This window comes from Pangasianodon hypophthalmus, chromosome 18 (genome assembly GCF_027358585.1).
Source record: "Pangasianodon hypophthalmus isolate fPanHyp1 chromosome 18, fPanHyp1.pri, whole genome shotgun sequence".
NCBI lineage: Eukaryota > Metazoa > Chordata > Actinopteri > Siluriformes > Pangasiidae > Pangasianodon > Pangasianodon hypophthalmus.
Genome location: NC_069727.1, coordinates 1602060 through 1619788, shown reverse-complemented (window position 1 = coordinate 1619788; position 17729 = coordinate 1602060). Strand labels below are relative to the sequence as shown.

The 17729-nt window shown below is 39.4% G+C and overlaps 1 protein-coding gene across 4 annotated transcripts in view; it reads left to right on the top strand.

Annotated features, from left to right (window-relative positions):
* Positions 1–17729, top strand: part of ppfia2 (PTPRF interacting protein alpha 2) — a 132582-nt gene that overhangs the window by 63727 nt on the left and 51126 nt on the right. For all 4 annotated transcript variants that reach the window (XM_053241618.1, XM_053241619.1, XM_053241621.1 and 1 more), the window contains 4 exons: positions 6960–7061; positions 14092–14256; positions 15606–15680; positions 16861–16965. In XM_053241618.1, the coding sequence (XP_053097593.1) occupies positions 6960–7061; positions 14092–14256; positions 15606–15680; positions 16861–16965 (447 nt within the window). The remainder of the gene's footprint in view (positions 1–6959; positions 7062–14091; positions 14257–15605; positions 15681–16860; positions 16966–17729) is intronic.

Sequence of the window (17729 nt, the reverse complement as noted above, 5' to 3'; positions counted from 1 at the left end):
ACAGTGCTGCGTAGGTGAGGTTTTGTCACAAGGAGGAAGATCAGACTGATGAATGAAGGAGGGATGAGTTTAGGCTTTAAAAATCCTCCCATCCTTCTTTCTGTCTTTTTTCTTTCACTGAAATTCTTTCTTAATTATATATTCATTTCTTTCTCTTTCCTGCCCTACATGTTTATTTATCCTTCCTTCCTTCCTTCCTTCCTTCCTTCTTTCCTTTCTTTCTTTCTTTTTGTCTTTCTCAGAAGAGACAGCAGACTGGAGAGTTTGTTGTACAGGCTCTCTTCTCTGATTTGTCCCTGTTTGAAGTATTTATTGAGTGATTTGTAAAGAGGTGTGTGTGTGTGTGTGTGTGGATCATATCTGCTTTCCTCTCTCTCTCTCTCTCTCTCTCTCTCTCTCTCTCTCTCTCTGAGGTCACACACTGACCATTAACACACACTGATGAATACACACGTATCCCATGAGGCTTTGCAGGGAATAAAGTCAGTGGAAAGTTCAGCCTAAAGCAATATGGAGCTGGATTTATAACTCTGACCTTTATGATCCCTTCTTCTCTCTTTCCATCTCTCCATCTCTCTGTCCATCTGTCTCTGCATATATTCAAATATGGATGTACAGAAGGAGTGAAAGAATGAATATTTAGTGAGAGATACAGAGAGAGAGACAGAGCAAGAGAGAGATACAGAGAGGGAGAGATACAGAGAGAGATACAGTGCGAGAGACAGAGCAAGAGAGAGATACAGAGAGGGAGAGATACAGAGAGATACAGAGCGAGAGACAGAGAGAGAGATACAGAGAGATACAGAGCGAGAGACAGAGAGAGAGATACAGAGAGATACAGAGCGAGAGACAGAGAGAGAGATACAGAGCGAGAGACAGAGCACGAGAGAGAGAGTTACAGAGAGAGGAAGAAATACAGAGCGAGAAAGAGAGAGAGAGAGAGAGAGAGAAAAATACAGAGAGAGAGAGAGATACAGAGGGGGGGAGCAAGGGGAAGACAGAGGTAGAAATGGAAACAGGGATGATCTTTCCACAGGAAGGAGAGAGAGTGAATGAATTATGGATTAAGAAAGAGAGGAATAGAGAGTAAGGATGATAATAATAATAATAATAATAATAGTAGAGAGAATGAGAGAGAGAGAGAGAGCAAGAGCAAGAAATGGAGTTAAAGAGAGAGTGAGAGGTGGAAAGAAAAGTGAGAGGAGGAGAGAGGTTGAGAGTTGGAGAAGAAGAGCTTTGTTTTCTCTGAACAATATTTATTTCATTTTGTTTTATTTTATTTCATTTATTTTTTATTTTCCAGGCTCCCGTAAGAGAGATGTCCTACTTGTTCTTTTCTTTTCTTTCCTTTTGTGAAGGAACATTTGATAAATAGCTGTAAAATATTTATTTATTTATTTATTATTAATGAATTCTATTTCTTATTCTAATATAATTCATATAGGTTCAAGTAAATGCTGCATCTGCAAGGACCTGATGAAAAAGGTTATATTGGAGAAAGAAAGAGTGCTACGACTGGTCAGTAATTCCTAATCATTATCAGTAACCCAACTGTGGAGCACAGAGACAAATATCCAGCAAAAATGATTAGTTGGAATACAGGCATGAGGAATAAATAAAGTGTTTCTTCCCAAATCTCACTATGTTGCTATGGTTGCTATGGTGATGTAAATAACATCTTAATTGTCAGATTGTTGGGCTGATTATAATTAAGAATTTTGAGTAAAATTTTTGTACTGCATGAGGTGGAATTTGTCAGAAAACAAGTGAGGAGCAAAACCGGAATACAGGAAAATATATCCGATAAGTGATGTGGAAAAATATCGCATATCTGTGTACGGTTAAGGGTTCATTTTGGTCCAGATTGATAATGAACTTGTGGATAGTCACAAAGATGAAATGTATGTTTATTAAAATTGTATCATTTCATAACGGCGTGCGTCCAAACTTGACGTGTTGTTGTAATAACTGATGGGGTGTGAATGCCGGGATGATGTTAGCATTTGTAGCTGCAAACTACAGTGTTTATCTAAAGCATTATGCATTTAACTTACAGTCACTGCCTGGTCTATGCTTAGCTAGCTTAACTAGCGTAAGAATAATCAATTTTTCTCCATCTTGTCAGAGATTTTCTTAGGATCTTCCAAGATGCTGTACGATTCGCCATTGAATGAGGTTTGGAAAAAGAACTTGAAAAAAAAAAAGAAAAAAAATTTAATTGTTAAAAAAGTAGACTCCAGATCCACCGCCTGGCTGAAGATGAATGAAATGAAAAATCTTTCTTCATAATAGTCACATTTACTTAGTTAAAGATCCAATAATTCCAAAAGTTGTTTAGGAAAACAAAAAAGGCTCTTCTATGGCATCACTCTGAATAATCATTTCTGGCACCTTTATTTTGAAGAATGTTGTTTTAGGTTGTTTTTCACACTAGTAAGGACGTGGGACTGTTTGCTCAGAGAGTTCGCTAGGTTTTGTGAAAGCTGTTTGTGAGCTCGGGAGTGATCCAGAGAACCAATCCCTGATCATCTAGTAAATTGTGGATTGGGGCTCGAGAGTGGAAGCTATCTACTCTCAGTGCTACATGCCGAGCAACGTGATTGGTTCAACATGTCAAGTTACTTCCTGTTTCAAGTTTGATATTGACAGAGAAAGGGCTCTCAAATCCTTCGTACACACGACTGGCTCCTCGTTTGCAGGTATTCCTGCATGATGACATGCGATACATCTAAAGAGTGCTGTTCTTCGCCACTTGAGTGTCGGTACGCGCTTATAAGTGGTGTAATTATTTCAGATTCCTCTATCATAGTGTACCATCACGCTCGTATCTCCAGAACAGCAGCTCGCTGGGAGCAGTTTGTAGAGTCTGTCTGGTCTCCTTCCTCCTTCCTCCTGTCTGCTTCCCCTCTGAATCCATGTTGAACATGCTGTAATTACAACATCTCTCTCTTTCTCTCCAACACCTCTCCAGCTCTCACCTCTCCCCTAATCAACACGTTTTAATTAGCACTCTGACTGTGCATGGATCCGTGACGAGGGCATCTCATGGCTTAGGCTGTCTGCATTTACACGTAATGCTAAATATTTACTTTCCCTAAATATAAATGGCTTTCGGTGCATCACAGTAGCTGCTTCCAACTTCAGCAGTGTGTGAAGAAGATGGTACAACAGCAGTGTAGCATTGATACAGGAGTTGTGTTATTCAGGATGAACTGCATATAGGATATAGTTTAAAGTGGACTTTGAAGGGGAGTCACTTTGGTTTGTCCTTCTGGAGGTACTCCTAAAGGTTCCATGCAGAACCATACAACATTGTGTTTCATTATTACAAAGAGTTCCACATGAGATGCTAAGAACCCTCAGGAGCTCGTTCAGAAGTACAGGGTTCTTTGCTTTGTCCTTCTGGAGGAACCACTAAAAGTTGCAGCTAACAGAGAACATTCAGGAAGTACGTAAGTGAGTAACAAACACTGTGTGTGTGTGTGTGTGTGTGTGTGTGTGTGTGTGTGTGTGCTGTTATAGTAAAATACTGAGTGATGGGGTGGTGTGATTAGGCGGAGTTACTGTTTTATTCCCCTTATACCCCAGCAATTGCAATATATTTTTTTTAAAGTTATTATTACAGAATGACACATCATACTGTTCATCTGCTTATAGTTTCATTTAATCTTCTGTGAAACAGAACTTATGTTATAGTGTGATCTCACTTGTTATAGCAGCTATAAACAGTCGTTCCCTCACCAGCATCTCTCTTGTTTCTCTCTGCTGAAGTTAATAAGACAAAACAAACAAAAAACACAGCTGGTCATGTTACCGAGAAACCACAAAATGTAAACTCCTCTGTCCTATCGTGATAAGGTATTAGAATGGACGCATTAATAAACCCTGTGATCTGCAGCTAACGAATCAGAATCAAGAAACAATCGAGAATCAGCAGTACTGTGGTGTAACACTTGTTAGAAGAAAAAGCCTTTATTCGTCACGTATACTTTACAGCACAGTGAAATTCGTTTCTTCACATATCCTGGCTTGTTAGGAAGCAGGGGTCAGAGCGCAGGGTCAGGCGTGATACAACTCCCCGGAGCAGAGGGGGTTAAGGGCCTTGCTCAAGGGCCCGACAGTGGCAGCTTGGCAGTGCTGGGGCTTGAACTCCTGACCTTCTGATCAATAAACCACTTTCTGACCAGAATAAGATCTAATCTTTTTAATAGGTCCTTGGTGTTTGCTTTTAATTCAGGATAATTAAAAAGTTAATTGGTGGTATTAGTTGGAGTCTTCTTTGGGTGCCTCTCTGAAAGGTTTTTAATACCTAATAAAGGATCTGGTTACATAATTCCAGCGTTTTTTTTATTTCTCTGTTAACAGTTATGTGTGTTGCATAAGCAGGATCCTCATCCCTACTGTAGTGCTTACTATTTAATAATAATATTATTCTTTTAGACTTTGGAGCAGTGTCATATGTTTTACTACGTTCCAGTTTTATTGAAAAACGTAAACAGTTTTAGTCCTAGCAGTACAAGCAGAACATGTACGTATCAGAAATAAGATGTACTGTATATATTTGCAGTATATCTGAAATAATAAAATCTTTTCATCCGGTGAAGGAGATGTTAATAATAAATCACCCGAGCGCACTTCTCTGCCATGTTCACTACATCACGCCTGGGGAGAATGAGTGTACTGTGACCTTTGACCTGCTGTGAGGTCACAGTGTGAGACTGAATGCAAAAACAGCAGAGCTTTAATCCTCGATGGTTCAGATACTCTGAAGGGCTGCTAGAAATTCTCCACATTGTGTGCTGCTCCATGCTCCTGGGTAATGCGTTGTAAAGTTCTGAGCTGGAGGTCACAGCGGCCTGTTTGTTTCGATCCCAGATTGGAGGAACCATTAAAGGTTCCCTACAACAGACTTCCCTTTTCAGGAGGTGGAGCCTGAGCAGTTGGACACTTTGTTGCTGCCCTGCACAAAACATTTGTTAATTTGTTATTTGTTAGTCCATCGATCTCTAACTATACAATGCCCTTCTGCATCTTTCCTTGCTGGTGGCATGAGTTAGCAAGGTTGCTATGGGCTAGCAAGTATTAGTGTAGGTAAACGCATAGTGAGCTCTTTGTGGAGAACCCAGATTTGTGGATTTTTTTGGTGGCTTTATTGGTTCCTGATTCAATAACATCCCATAGTGTGTTAATATTACTGTGAAATACAGCTAAGTATTAGCATACACAGTGCAGCTATTGATGTTCAGGAAAGATTCATGATTTTAAGAACATAAGAGCTCTTCTCTGCTGAGTTATTTCTATACAGGTCTCATGCTTGATTACAGTTAGAAAGGTCACCTGTTTATTTTATACGTAGTACATATTCCTAGCTGGCTCACCAATGCTGAACTCAATCGAGATGTGTGTGATGTCACAAAAATTCAATTTTAACTTCTTGGTCTTGGTACACACATGTTGGGTCAGAGAGGATCTCATCGTGTCATCGTGTTAGATTTTAGTGCAGCACACAGTGGTGGTGGTGATGCAAGGGTTAATACTTGACGCATTTAGCACTGTGCTACAGTGGTCCCCAAGAATTAGCTATAAAGGTAAAAAAAAACGTGAAGGAACTAAAACTAAAAAGCAGGACAGACTTATCCCTCCATCACCAACACTCTTCAGAGGACCATTGAGACTTTATAAATGTTTCATTTTTATATATAGACCACATTAAACAATGATAATCCATACAGGAAAACAGGTTAGTGTCAAACCCTGGAAATACAACAACATATAGAACTCGGAAACACAGCCTGGACTTCAAGTAAATCCACGATAAGACTTCGCAGTTAGACAAAGACAAGGCAGGGTATAAATAGACAAACTAATGAAGGGCTAAACACAGAACAGGTGTACACAATAGGGCAACAGACCAGTGACAGGACAGGAGCAGAGATGGGAATGGAAAGAAAAAATTTGGTTGGCAATATATGAACAGACGCAAATGATGTGAAAGCAGCGCTTGGGAATTCGAGAGTGGGAATTCATGGCACATGCTAGCTCAAACATTAAACCTGAACAGTTCCATAATGAGCAAAGAAGAGCAATGCAGAGAGCCACTGAACTTTCCAGTTGTAATAAATTACTGAGGATGTATCAGCACAAAAGTCTCTTCAGTAGCTGTGGTTTATGAGAAACTTTACATCCCGATGCAACTTGCAGCTAAACATTATGTCTCTACAGTTCTGCATCATCACTGTCTCATCCCTCTTCTCTCTATAATCATTAGTGACTGGGCTTTTCTCATACACTCGGATCCCGGGCCAATTACTGAGCCAGCATTAATCTAACTCCGCAGTGTAGGTGGGATAAAATCAATATCCGTGTTATTGAGGTGTGATAAACTCAACGACTTCCTCGCCCTCCTCATCCTCTCAGGGGACGCAGTGTGTTCCTCTGGCCTTTATCATCCAACACTGCTCTATTAACTCTAAACAAACCACTTCAGTGGTAAAGGTTTGGGCTGGTGTTTGTCAATGTAGCATCAATCAAGACAGTGTGTGTAATATTAAAAAAAATCTCTCAGTCATTTGTCATCTGTTAACAATCAGCTCTCTGAGCAACTCCTGGCTGGCTCACCACATGTTACATCATCATCTACAAAAGATCATCACATTAACATCACATTAATAAACCACTTCAGAGGAAAATATTTGGGATTTGTTGTGTTTGTAAGTGCTGAGGCAGGAAGATGATGTCAGTGTTTGTCTCCTGTCCTCCGTCTATTATCTCGTCACTCCCGTCAATGTGCACATGATTTATTATTGCATTTTTGCTGTTATTTATGCTGAACTCAGTCAAGACCATGTGAGTGATGATCTCACCTGGAATTCAGTCCTGTGTAGTTAGGCAGAAGCCTGGGTTTGTTGGACCTTGAAAAATGAGCATGATGCTAAACTGGTGGTTTTTGTGTTCTGCAGGAGTTTGCGGCCCTGACGAAAGAGCTGAATGCCTGTCGAGAACAGCTGCTGGAGAAAGAGGAGGAGATCTCAGAGCTCAAGGCTGAGAGGAACAACACCAGGGTGAGTTGATGAGCTTCTTCATTGTTAGCATATAAACAGTAACTAATTAGCTAAGGGAGAAATTAGCATGGTGGCTAGTGTGAGTGTAGGTTGCAAAATCAAGTTCACCTAACTAGCAGCCTAGCAGTGAGAACTAGGGGCTGAACTATCCAGCTAGCTAGAGCTGATCCCTGACCTAAAATAAACTGTATGGCCAAAAGTATGTGGACACCTGACCATCACACTCATTGTTACAACTCAACAGTTGTTAGTAAAGCTTTGTTAGTCCTCCTGTGCTGTTATAATAAGCTCCACTCTTCTGGAAAGGCTTTCCACTAGATTTTGGAGCGTGGCTGTGGGGATTTGTGTTCATTCAGCTACAGTGGGATGTCGAGGAGGTCTGGGGTGCAGTCAGTGTTCCAGTTCATCCCAAAGGTGTTCAGTGGGGTTGAGGTCAGGGCTCTGTGCAGGACACTCGAGTTCTTTCACTCCAACCTTCACACACCATGTCTTCGTGGAGCTCGCTTTGTGCACAGGGGCATTGTCATGCTGGAACAGGTTTCAGCCTCTTAGTGCCAGTGAAGGGAAACAGTAATGCTACAGCACACAGAGACGTTCTATACAGCTGTGTGCTTCCAACAGTTTGAAGAAGAACCACATATGAGTGTGATGGTCAGGGGTGCACATACTTTTGGTCATATAGTGCAGCTCTTTATCACTTTGGCTAGAGGGTTAAACTATCTCTATAGTAGTGCACTAGCTTTGGGGGCAGGAACTGCTTGTCTGATTGGTTACAGTGATATCATCAGAGGAGGGAACTTTGGTGTTATTGGTTACAGAGGCATTGGGGGTGGGAATTGTGTTCTGATTGGTTACAGTGGCATTTTACAGGATGGGATCTTTGGTCTGATTTTGCACAATATCAGGAAAAGTGTGGAGGAAAGTGAGGTCAGATTGTTATCGAGGCTTTGTGGGGCGGGATCAGTGGTCTGATTGGTTAGAGTGGACTCCTGCTCGAAAGGTTGAGAGTTCAAATCCCAGTACTGCCAAGCTGTCACTGCTGGGCCCCTGAGCAAGGCCCTTAACCCTCAACTTCTCAGTTGTATAAATGAGATAATTGTAAGTCGCTCTGGATAAGGGCGTCTGCCAAAATGTTTTAGTTGTGTTTTGGGCAGGAAATGTGAAACAGCACAGCTAATATGTAGAACTTTAACCGGAGATTTATGGCTGCTAAGTTTGGTCGAAGGCTGCAACATGACATATGGATATAAAGAGTCGACAGGTTCTCTGTCAAAAAGACTAAAACACATATTGCTAGATAGAGAATGACATTATCTGTCAAGGTAGCAGGACATACACATCTTGTAATGATGGCTTCAGTTTGTGGGTTTGATAAAAATGCCCACGCTGTCTCAGAGATGCCTGAACTCACCTCGGCCTCAGCGGAGAGACAGCGTGAGAGAGAATTTATTCTCACCTCATTTTCACCTCCAGGTCTGTATGGTTCCCCTCAGGGCTCGAGTGAGTCAGACGCACTAACATTCCTGCACAATTCAATTAAACTCCGCTTTCCACTACTGCCGAGCGCTCACCGATAAAATCCAGGACATAAAGTTCCATATCTGAAGATGCCTCATGATCCCAGAGCTGGAAGGAGGAGACGGGGCGCTAATAAGACCAGACAGAGGAGAGAATAAAGTGTTGTTTTAATGAGCTGAGTGTTTAATCACGAGGAGATGAGGCAGCATTCCTGGAATGAGAAAAACATATCGCATTATGCATTTACACTGATTACGCTAACACTCATCGCTAGCAGGTGCAGTGTTTCAAAATAAACCACTGTTTTGTTAACATTAGCATGGACCGCATGTGTAGTTAGAGATAATGCAGGGTCAGAGCTAATCATCGCTACACATGCTAGCTGATTTATAAACCAATCGAAAATGAAAGTAAACCACAAATGTTTATTTCTTATTGCTGTTGCAGAGTGTCATTTACCTCAAGTGTAGTCTTTCAGCTAAGACATTATCCTGGAGCTAGAGGCTAACATAGCTAACAGGTATAGGCAGGAGTTCTGGACCATGTTGTGACTATAGACAGAGGTCCAGGATAAGCTTTTCTCAGGGGGCTGAGTAAGTCAAGTCGTGCACCTGAGTGACAACAAAATACACTTAGAATTACATTTACATGCACTTCTTTATATAGAAGATGCCTGTATCCCAAATAGATTATAAATGAGTTAGAAAGCAATCTGCACAGAGAGCTGAGCAGTTCAGGGTTACGGTCTGGAACACCTGAACTCACCACCTTGTGTTCGCTGAGAAATGTAAAGTAATGTAGCTCTGAATAGCTGACTTTGAGAAAACTTTAATTCAACACCACAGGGTTAAAATATAGAGTGTGTGCACTGATCACAGGAGCCTGTGCCATTAGAAAACGGGAAATATTTGCACTTGTGAAGTGACCGATAGCCCGATAGCGACTTTGGAGCAGTAGTTCTGCTTAAATGGCACCTCAGGCACTGCCGTCAAGCTCATTATGTTTTAAGCTATCATTCTCAAAGTTCCCAGATCGGAGACTTTGTTAGTCAGGTTTTTAGAGAACTGGACCGCAGGACCCCAGGAGCCCGAAACAAACGTGAAGTTGAGGAATTGAGGAGCTGTCCTCAGCAGTAGCCACCATTACTAGTGCTAGTTTGAAGCTGTTTTAATGTATTTAGTCACATAGTGACAGCTGTTTTTTTTCTACGCATATTGGCACAGGTTATCATTTCCCCGGTTCAGACGCCATACTGGTTACTCCATGACATCACAGATTGTATAATAGACTGCGGAACCGTGCTCGCTCTATATCTTAACTCATAAACTACATTAGAAACGTTACAAACATGAGAAAAACTGTCAGTTGCTTTATAGGCAACATTCGCCAAATGACCAAAAACATTGAAACAGAAGAAAGCAAACATCAAACACACAAATGCAATACAATAAAAGAAAAAAGGAACGTAAAATCTCTGGTGAGAAGCAATAACGTGCACAGCGTTCTCTCTCTTTTGCCAGTAATCGTGTTGGCAAAATTGTCATCGTAATACTTACGTTGTACTTCGTATCTTTGTATCTTCATAACTTTCTTCATACTTTGTTGAGTGTGTTGATGGAATTTTCTGGAGAAGCGATTGCCCCTGGCTGGACAGATCTTCATTTTGAGTCGTAGATAAGGTTAATGTAACAGTGTTACGTACAGTGTCAAATATTCTGTCAGAGTTGATCAACATGATAGACGAGCGTTAAGTGGTATCATACTGTGGTTCCAACTTTCAGGGAAATGTGTTAAGCTACGAAAAACATAAGAATAAATAAAAGTGTTTTTAGTGAGTGCTGGTTATCAAGCTACACAGATGTAACATCAAAAAACATACGATATTCACAAAAAAAGTTACAGAAGAGTGAAAAACACGATTCTTTGCCAGTTTGGCAGATTAGCTGCTATCACTGGATACAATAATGCAGCCTAGGAAGATTAAATTAGCATAAATATGGCTAATACAGCTAATTAACAGCAGCACTGAATCATAGACTTCACTCAGTTCTTACCATAAATTCAGTCTCTGTATAACAAACGACCAACGAAGCACTTCCTCATGTGCTGTTTTCACTTTCGCGGGTTGTGACAGTGCGAGACAGACGGCTACGAGATATCCGATGAGTCACATATCATCATATCGTCCTGGCACTGAAATCTGCGCCTCCTAACCTCTTGATTTGAGTTAGCCTTCACTGAAACGTGTATTCCGATGCTAGCTGTGGGGGATGTTAGCCGCGCTGACACGGCTGCTCTCCCGCGAGAGCGCTGTGCTGAAGGAGAGGAAGATGAAGAGGAAGACGAGGAACAGACGGAGAGGCGACTGTGGGATGAGCGCTCAGATATGGTGGCCAGTCCAGAACATGCTGTTTTGTTTCTCTGTGGTGGAACATTGTTGTTCGCTCCTCCTGTTCTCCCTCACGAAGCCTTTTCCCAGCAGCATGACTTCAGCTTTCAGCTTTAGAATGTAGATTACGTTTAATATCAACATTCCACGTATATCAAGTGCCTTCGAAATCTTCCCATCGTAAGAGATATTATATTCCATAATTAGCATGATAAATAAGAAAATAAAGTAAGAAAGTGTTCAAAACAATGAAAAAATAAAAAATATACTTAAGAGAGATCTAAAAAATTTAATTTTTAAATTTTAAATTTAAAATTTAAAAAAAGCTTTCTAATTTTGCATATTATAAATCTGTTAAAAAGTGAATGTGGTTGTAATACACGGTTTTAGCTATAAATACTGGAAAGGATTAATGAAAAATATAAAAATATTAATTATTATTAATATTATTTATTATTTTTTTGGGTTTATCATTTTTTTCCCTGAGCTATAATTCCCTGCATTATTATTATATTTATCTTAATTATATATTTATTTCTTTTTTATATTTTTTTTCAGAATTTCTATTCCATTTTTATTTTCTCTATTTTCTACTTCTTCCCTTATGATGCTTTTCTTTCTTTTATTTCTTACTTATTATTTTATTTTCCTAATTCTTCTTCTTCTTATTATTATTATTATTATTATTATTATTATCATTATTATTATTATTATTTCTTAAAGCTAGAGCATGAAAACAGTGATAACTGTAGCTGAAAGTAGTCAGGAGTTTTAGTTATGTAGCTCCATGTATCTTGGTATACTTTTAGAAACCAGGGTTCTTCAGGGGTTCTTTACAGGTGTATTGGATAATTAAGGGTTCTTGGTGAAGAACCCTTAAGTGTGTATTTGTTGTTTCTCCTCTGAATGCTCTTCTCCCTGTGATGGATGCTCCTGTATTTCCTCGTCTCTGTCCGTGTGCTCAGGATTCTGGTGATTCAGTAGCTGAGGTCACATGACCGTGATCTGGTGTGGGTTCTGTGTGAGTGTTTCTCTGTGTCCAGTTTGATTGTTTGATTGTTTTAGGGTTTGATAACGGGTTTGATTGTGTCTAATGAAGTTACGCTAAACGATTTTCCTTCCAGAATGAGCTTCATAGAAACACTTCTGTATAAAACACCGCCTCGTGGATTTCCGCTGTGTCTGGCTTTAATGAGGAAGCTGACACGAGCCTGATGCCCACCTCACACCCACAACTCACTGCACCAATGTCACTACTTATGGGCTTTTCTGGAAATATTAGGAATTTAGGATTTTCAGGCATTGCAGCAGGTGTTTTAATACTTTTAGGAGCTCTGAAGAATACTTTTAGTGATTTGTTTTCAGAGATTTTAGGAAATCTTTGCTATTGGGAACTGTTTTAGTAAACACAAGGTATGGATGTGTTATGGATTCTTATGGACGTGTATGCATTTTAGGACTTTCTAAAACACTCAGCTATTTTAGTGAATATATTTACAGGAATGTAGATGTTTCTAGACCTTAAGGGACTTAATTTGGAGTGACACTGGAGTTACCATGGGGAGATCTGTTTGGGGTTACAGTAATGAGTGATCTCCAGACAGACAGCCATTTTGGGTTTGTTTTGGATGCTGTCCCTGGTGCTGAACTTTCGGCATTTTCAAGAACGTCTTTAAGTGATTTAAACCACTTTAAAGAGTACTTTTATGGACTTTTAGGGAGTTTTGGGTTTGAGTGAGGTCTTTGTAGAAATATATTTAGATATTTTTTGGCACATTAAAGGGTCCATTTAGGGATTTTGGGGAGTTTTCAAAAAAAATAAAAATAAAAAAATAAAACCTTTTAGGCAATTTTAGGCACTTTAGTGTATATAATTTAATATAGTTCTTTAATAGATTTTGGACATTTGCAGAAATATCTTTGGGTAATTTGTGGAACTTAAAATGGTACCTTTAGAGATTTTTGAGCATTTTCTGAAATACTTTGAGATAATGATAAAAATTTAAAGGATACTTTTACATATTTATGAGCATCTTTTTGTTATGCTTTTAGGTTATTTTAAGAACTTTAAAAAGTACTTTCCGAGAATTTGGGACATTTTCTAGAATACTTGAAAATACCTGAAAAAAGTACCTGTTAGAGATGTTTAAGCATTTTGGGGAATATTTTAAGATAATTGTAGAGACTTTAGTAAGTGGTCATTTATGGACTTTTAGTGAGTGTTGGGATTCTTCTGGGTAATTTCAGGCACTTACAGTGGTACTTTTAGAGACTTTGTGGCATTTCTGACACTTTTAGAGAATTTTACATTAGTTTAACTTAAGTGTTGAACATTTTAGGAATATTTTTAGGCAATTGTAGAGACTTTTAAAAAGCACTTTTAAGGACTTTTAACTCTATTTAACAGAGGTCAAAAAGTGGAATTTGTGCCTGTTTTGGTTGTGCCTGTGTTCAGCATTGAATTTATTGGCGATGTCACACACCACAGTAGTGGTTAATATGAAAGTAGACACTCAGGGCTTTAAGAATTTGCAGTTTTTAATAAGTATTTCTTAAATTCAAACTAGATTTAAATGTTATAATGTTATTGTGGCAGTTGTTTATGGTGTTTTACTATCAGAAGCTTTAGTTGTGCTGTCTGTTTACTCTCTGTACCAGTGTTAATGTGGAGAGATGTGAATTGTTTCCCCTTTCCCATCGCCCTGCTCACCAGCAGCTAAACACAGAGTCATGATACTCTACACACAGAAACCCAACAGTGTCCTGATGTAATCTTATAACGGACTTGCAGCAATAATATAATTCATTTGTTTATACTGATTGAAAAAGTCGATTATCGTTTTCAGTAATTTTAGGCATTTTAAAAAAAAAGTACTTGTAGAAATTTTTGATCACTTTTGGGAATAAATATTTTTAAGCATTTTACAGAGTACTGTTAATGTCTTGGGAATATTTGGCACTTTAAAGGGCGTTCAGAGGCATTTTAATGAATGGTTTAGAGAATAATTTTAGGCAATGGTGAAATTTATTATTTAGGAATGTTTAGCCATGGTAAAAATGGTTACAGTTCTTATCCTGCTGCATTATGATGATGATGTTGTGTGTGTGTGTGTGTGTCCTCAGCTGCTGCTGGAGCATTTGGAGTGTTTGGTGTCTCGTCACGAGCGCTCCCTCAGGATGACGGTGGTGAAGCGACAGGCTCAGTCTCCATCAGGAGTCTCCAGCGAGGTGGAAGTTCTCAAAGCTCTCAAATCCTTGTTCGAGCATCACAAAGCTCTGGATGAAAAGGTGAAGCTCAGCTCTGAACATTTCTCTAACCGTCACCGGCTCCTGTATCAGGGAAACGTGATGACATCATCAAAAGTAGACATGCAGACGTGGACAGACTGAAACACACTCTCGCGTAGAATGAAAATAAAGTGTAATTATTGGAATTTAGCATGCTGTATTATTGTTCATTTATGAAAAAAAAAATAGATTTGAAAAGATATATCAATCAGTTTTCATAACTAAATCTCTCATGTCACTGTGTGGTTAATGAAATCCTTCCAGACTTCCACGCTGTCTTTCCTTCCTTCTCTGTCCTGTAAACCTTTAGGACTTTTAGGTGTTTTAATAAATATATTTAGAGAAATGCAGGCTTCTCTGGATTTTAAGGTACTTTTAAAGAATTAATAGAGAAAGTTTATGGAGTTTTAGGACTTATTTTAGGAACTTTTGGAAATCCTCAGGAGATTCTCTGTGCGTTTGTGTTTTTTTTTTGTAGGAAATTGAAGTAACTCCATTGTTGCTTACGGGTTTTTGGACATTTAGGGACTTTTAATTGTTGTTTTGTTTTTTATTTATACAGCTTTTTATAAAGTAGATTTGTAAAGATATATCAATTAGTTTTTATTCCTCAATATTTTGCGACCAAATTTCTTTTGTGTTAAAGAAATCTCTCCACAGCCTGATTCCTCCTTTCTCCTTCCTGTGGGTTCATAGCTTCAATTCGTGTTGAAGCTTTACAGAGTGACGGAGCGTCAGAGAGGAAGTGAATATGATATAAAAAGCTGTAATAAAAATAGCTGTAAAAGATTGAAATGGAGAGAGATTTTTTTTTTAAAAAAAAGAAGGTGGGAAGGGAAGTGATGAATTATCCTCAGTTATCTTTATTGAAGTTATGGATGATTTTTGAGGTTTTGATGTTGGTAATGGTAGAAATCTCTGAAAACAACAACAACAACAAAAACGTATAGATATTTGAAACATTTCTGGGAAAATATTCTTTGGACAGATGAGACATATGAGTGAAACTGCTTAGCGGAAACACACAACATGGCAACACACAATGTTTGGAGGAAAAATACTAAAACCTTGATCCAACTGTGAAGCATGGTGGAGGTAGCATCGTTCGAGGGGAGATCAAACCACATTTTATATGTACTTGATTTAGAAATATCCCTAATTTTAAGCTAAGTTTAACTGTAAGAAGTGGGATAATGTAGAACATGTGAATTATTAGCCCAATCCTGCTTCATTTGTAAATGCTATGTTGTGCTTTATGTATGAACTTAAATTAAATGTGAACACAATGAAATGCATTAGACTTTTATGAATAGTGATATTTATTTATTTATTTATTTATGTGCCTGTAGGTGAGAGAGAGGCTACGCGTGTCACTCGAAAGAGTCTCTGCCTTGGAGGAGGAGCTAACTGCTGCCAATCAGGAGGTAAGAACTTATCAGATCACATTGTGTCTGATCATGTCATTTTTCCTCTCATGGTTTCTTTTGTAATTATTTAAAAATATCCTGGAAGACTTTAGCAGTGTCCTACTTACTCTATGAATCACTGTGAAGGAGGCGTGGCCTCTGTGTCTGAATTATTAGTCTCAGTGAAGGAGGCGTGGCCTCTGTGTGTGTCCTGTCAGTCTCAGTGAAGGAGGCGTGGCCTCTGTGTGTGTCCTGTCAGTCTCAGTGAAGGAGGCGTGGCCTCTGTGTGTGTCCTGTCAGTCTCAGTGAAGGAGGTGTGGCCTCTGTGTGTGTCCTGTCAATCAGTTTCTCTCTTTTTCTGTCTCTTATTCTTTCTATTTTTGTCTATGATTTTCCTGAACTTTCTCTTTTCTTCTCTTTTCTGTTTTTTGCTTTTTTGCTATTTTTTCTCTCCCTCTTATTCTCTCTTCTCTCTCTCTCTCTCTCTTTCTCACATACACACACACACACACACACACAGCATCCTCTCTAAACTTGACATGGGAGCAGAATAATCCCTGTATGCCCTTTATCCTGATGAGAGGATGCTCTGTGTGTGTGTGTGTGTGTGTGTGTGTGTGTTCCATCATCAGGACCAGCCTTTTTTCCAGTGACGCAGTAAGTTTTATAAATCAGTACAGTGGGATTCTATCAATGGAAGGACAGAAGCAACATCACGGTGGCTGTGGCGTTGTGTGTATATTCCGGATAATTCCGCATCTCCTCATTATCAAGGACATAAAGGTTAAAGGAAGATGACTGTCTGTCATTTCCTACCTCATGTTTTAGTTTCGAGCTGAAGGATAATAACATAGAGCTAACTCTCATTAGTGCATCACTGCTTTGGTGTGCAGGTGAAGTCCCTCAGCTCCCTAATTACTGTAATCACTCAAACACCTGATATTTATCAGCAACACCACCAAGAGTGTGTGTTTAAAAAGAACAGTGTGTAAAGTGTAAGAGAAATAAACCTCAGCGAGCTGCTCGGGTTGTGTGTCAATCCATAAACATCATCCGAGAAGGTTTTACTTCTCTCACGTACATTGTGTTAGTGTTTATGTTTACTATGTAATTCTGCTCTTTATGTTTACCTTTATTTCTTTCTCGTAAATCTCTCTCTCTGTTTCTCTCTCTCTCTTTTTATTTTTTTTTTCTGCAGATTGTTGCCTTAAGGGAACAAAATGCACACATTCAGAGAAAAGTGGCATCAGGTGAAGGAGCTGAGGATCTGCTCGAAGGAGACGCACAGAAAGTCCATGGCAAGGTGTGTGTCAAGATTCAACGCCAACATTCTCCATCAAACACCGACATTCTCCATCAAACACACAACCAGTCTCCATCAAACACCAACATTCACCATCAAACATCGACATTCACCATCAGACACCAACATGCACCATCAGACACCAACATTCTCCATCAGACACCAACATTCTCCATCAGACACCAACATGCACCATCAGACACCAACATTCTCCATCAGACACCAACATTCTCCATCAGACACCAACATGCACCATCAGACACCAACATTCTCCATCAGACACCAACATGCATCATCAAAAACCAACATTCACCATCAGACACCAACATTCTCCACCAAACACCAACATTCTCCACCAAACACCGACATTCACCATCAAACACCGACATTCACCATCAAACACCGACATTCACCATCAAACACCGACATGCACCATCAAACACCAACATGCACCATCAAACACCAACATTTACCATCAAACACCAACATGCACCATCAAACACCGACATTCACCATCAAACACCAACATTCACCATCAAACACCGACATGCACCATCAAACACCGACATTCACCATCAAACACCGACATTCACCATCAAACACCGACATGCACCATCAAACACCAACATTCACCATCAGACACCAACATTCTCCATCAGACACCAACATTCACCATCAGACACCAACATTCTCCATCAGACACCAACATGCATCATCAAAAACCAACATTCACCATCAGACACCGACATTCTCCACCAGACACC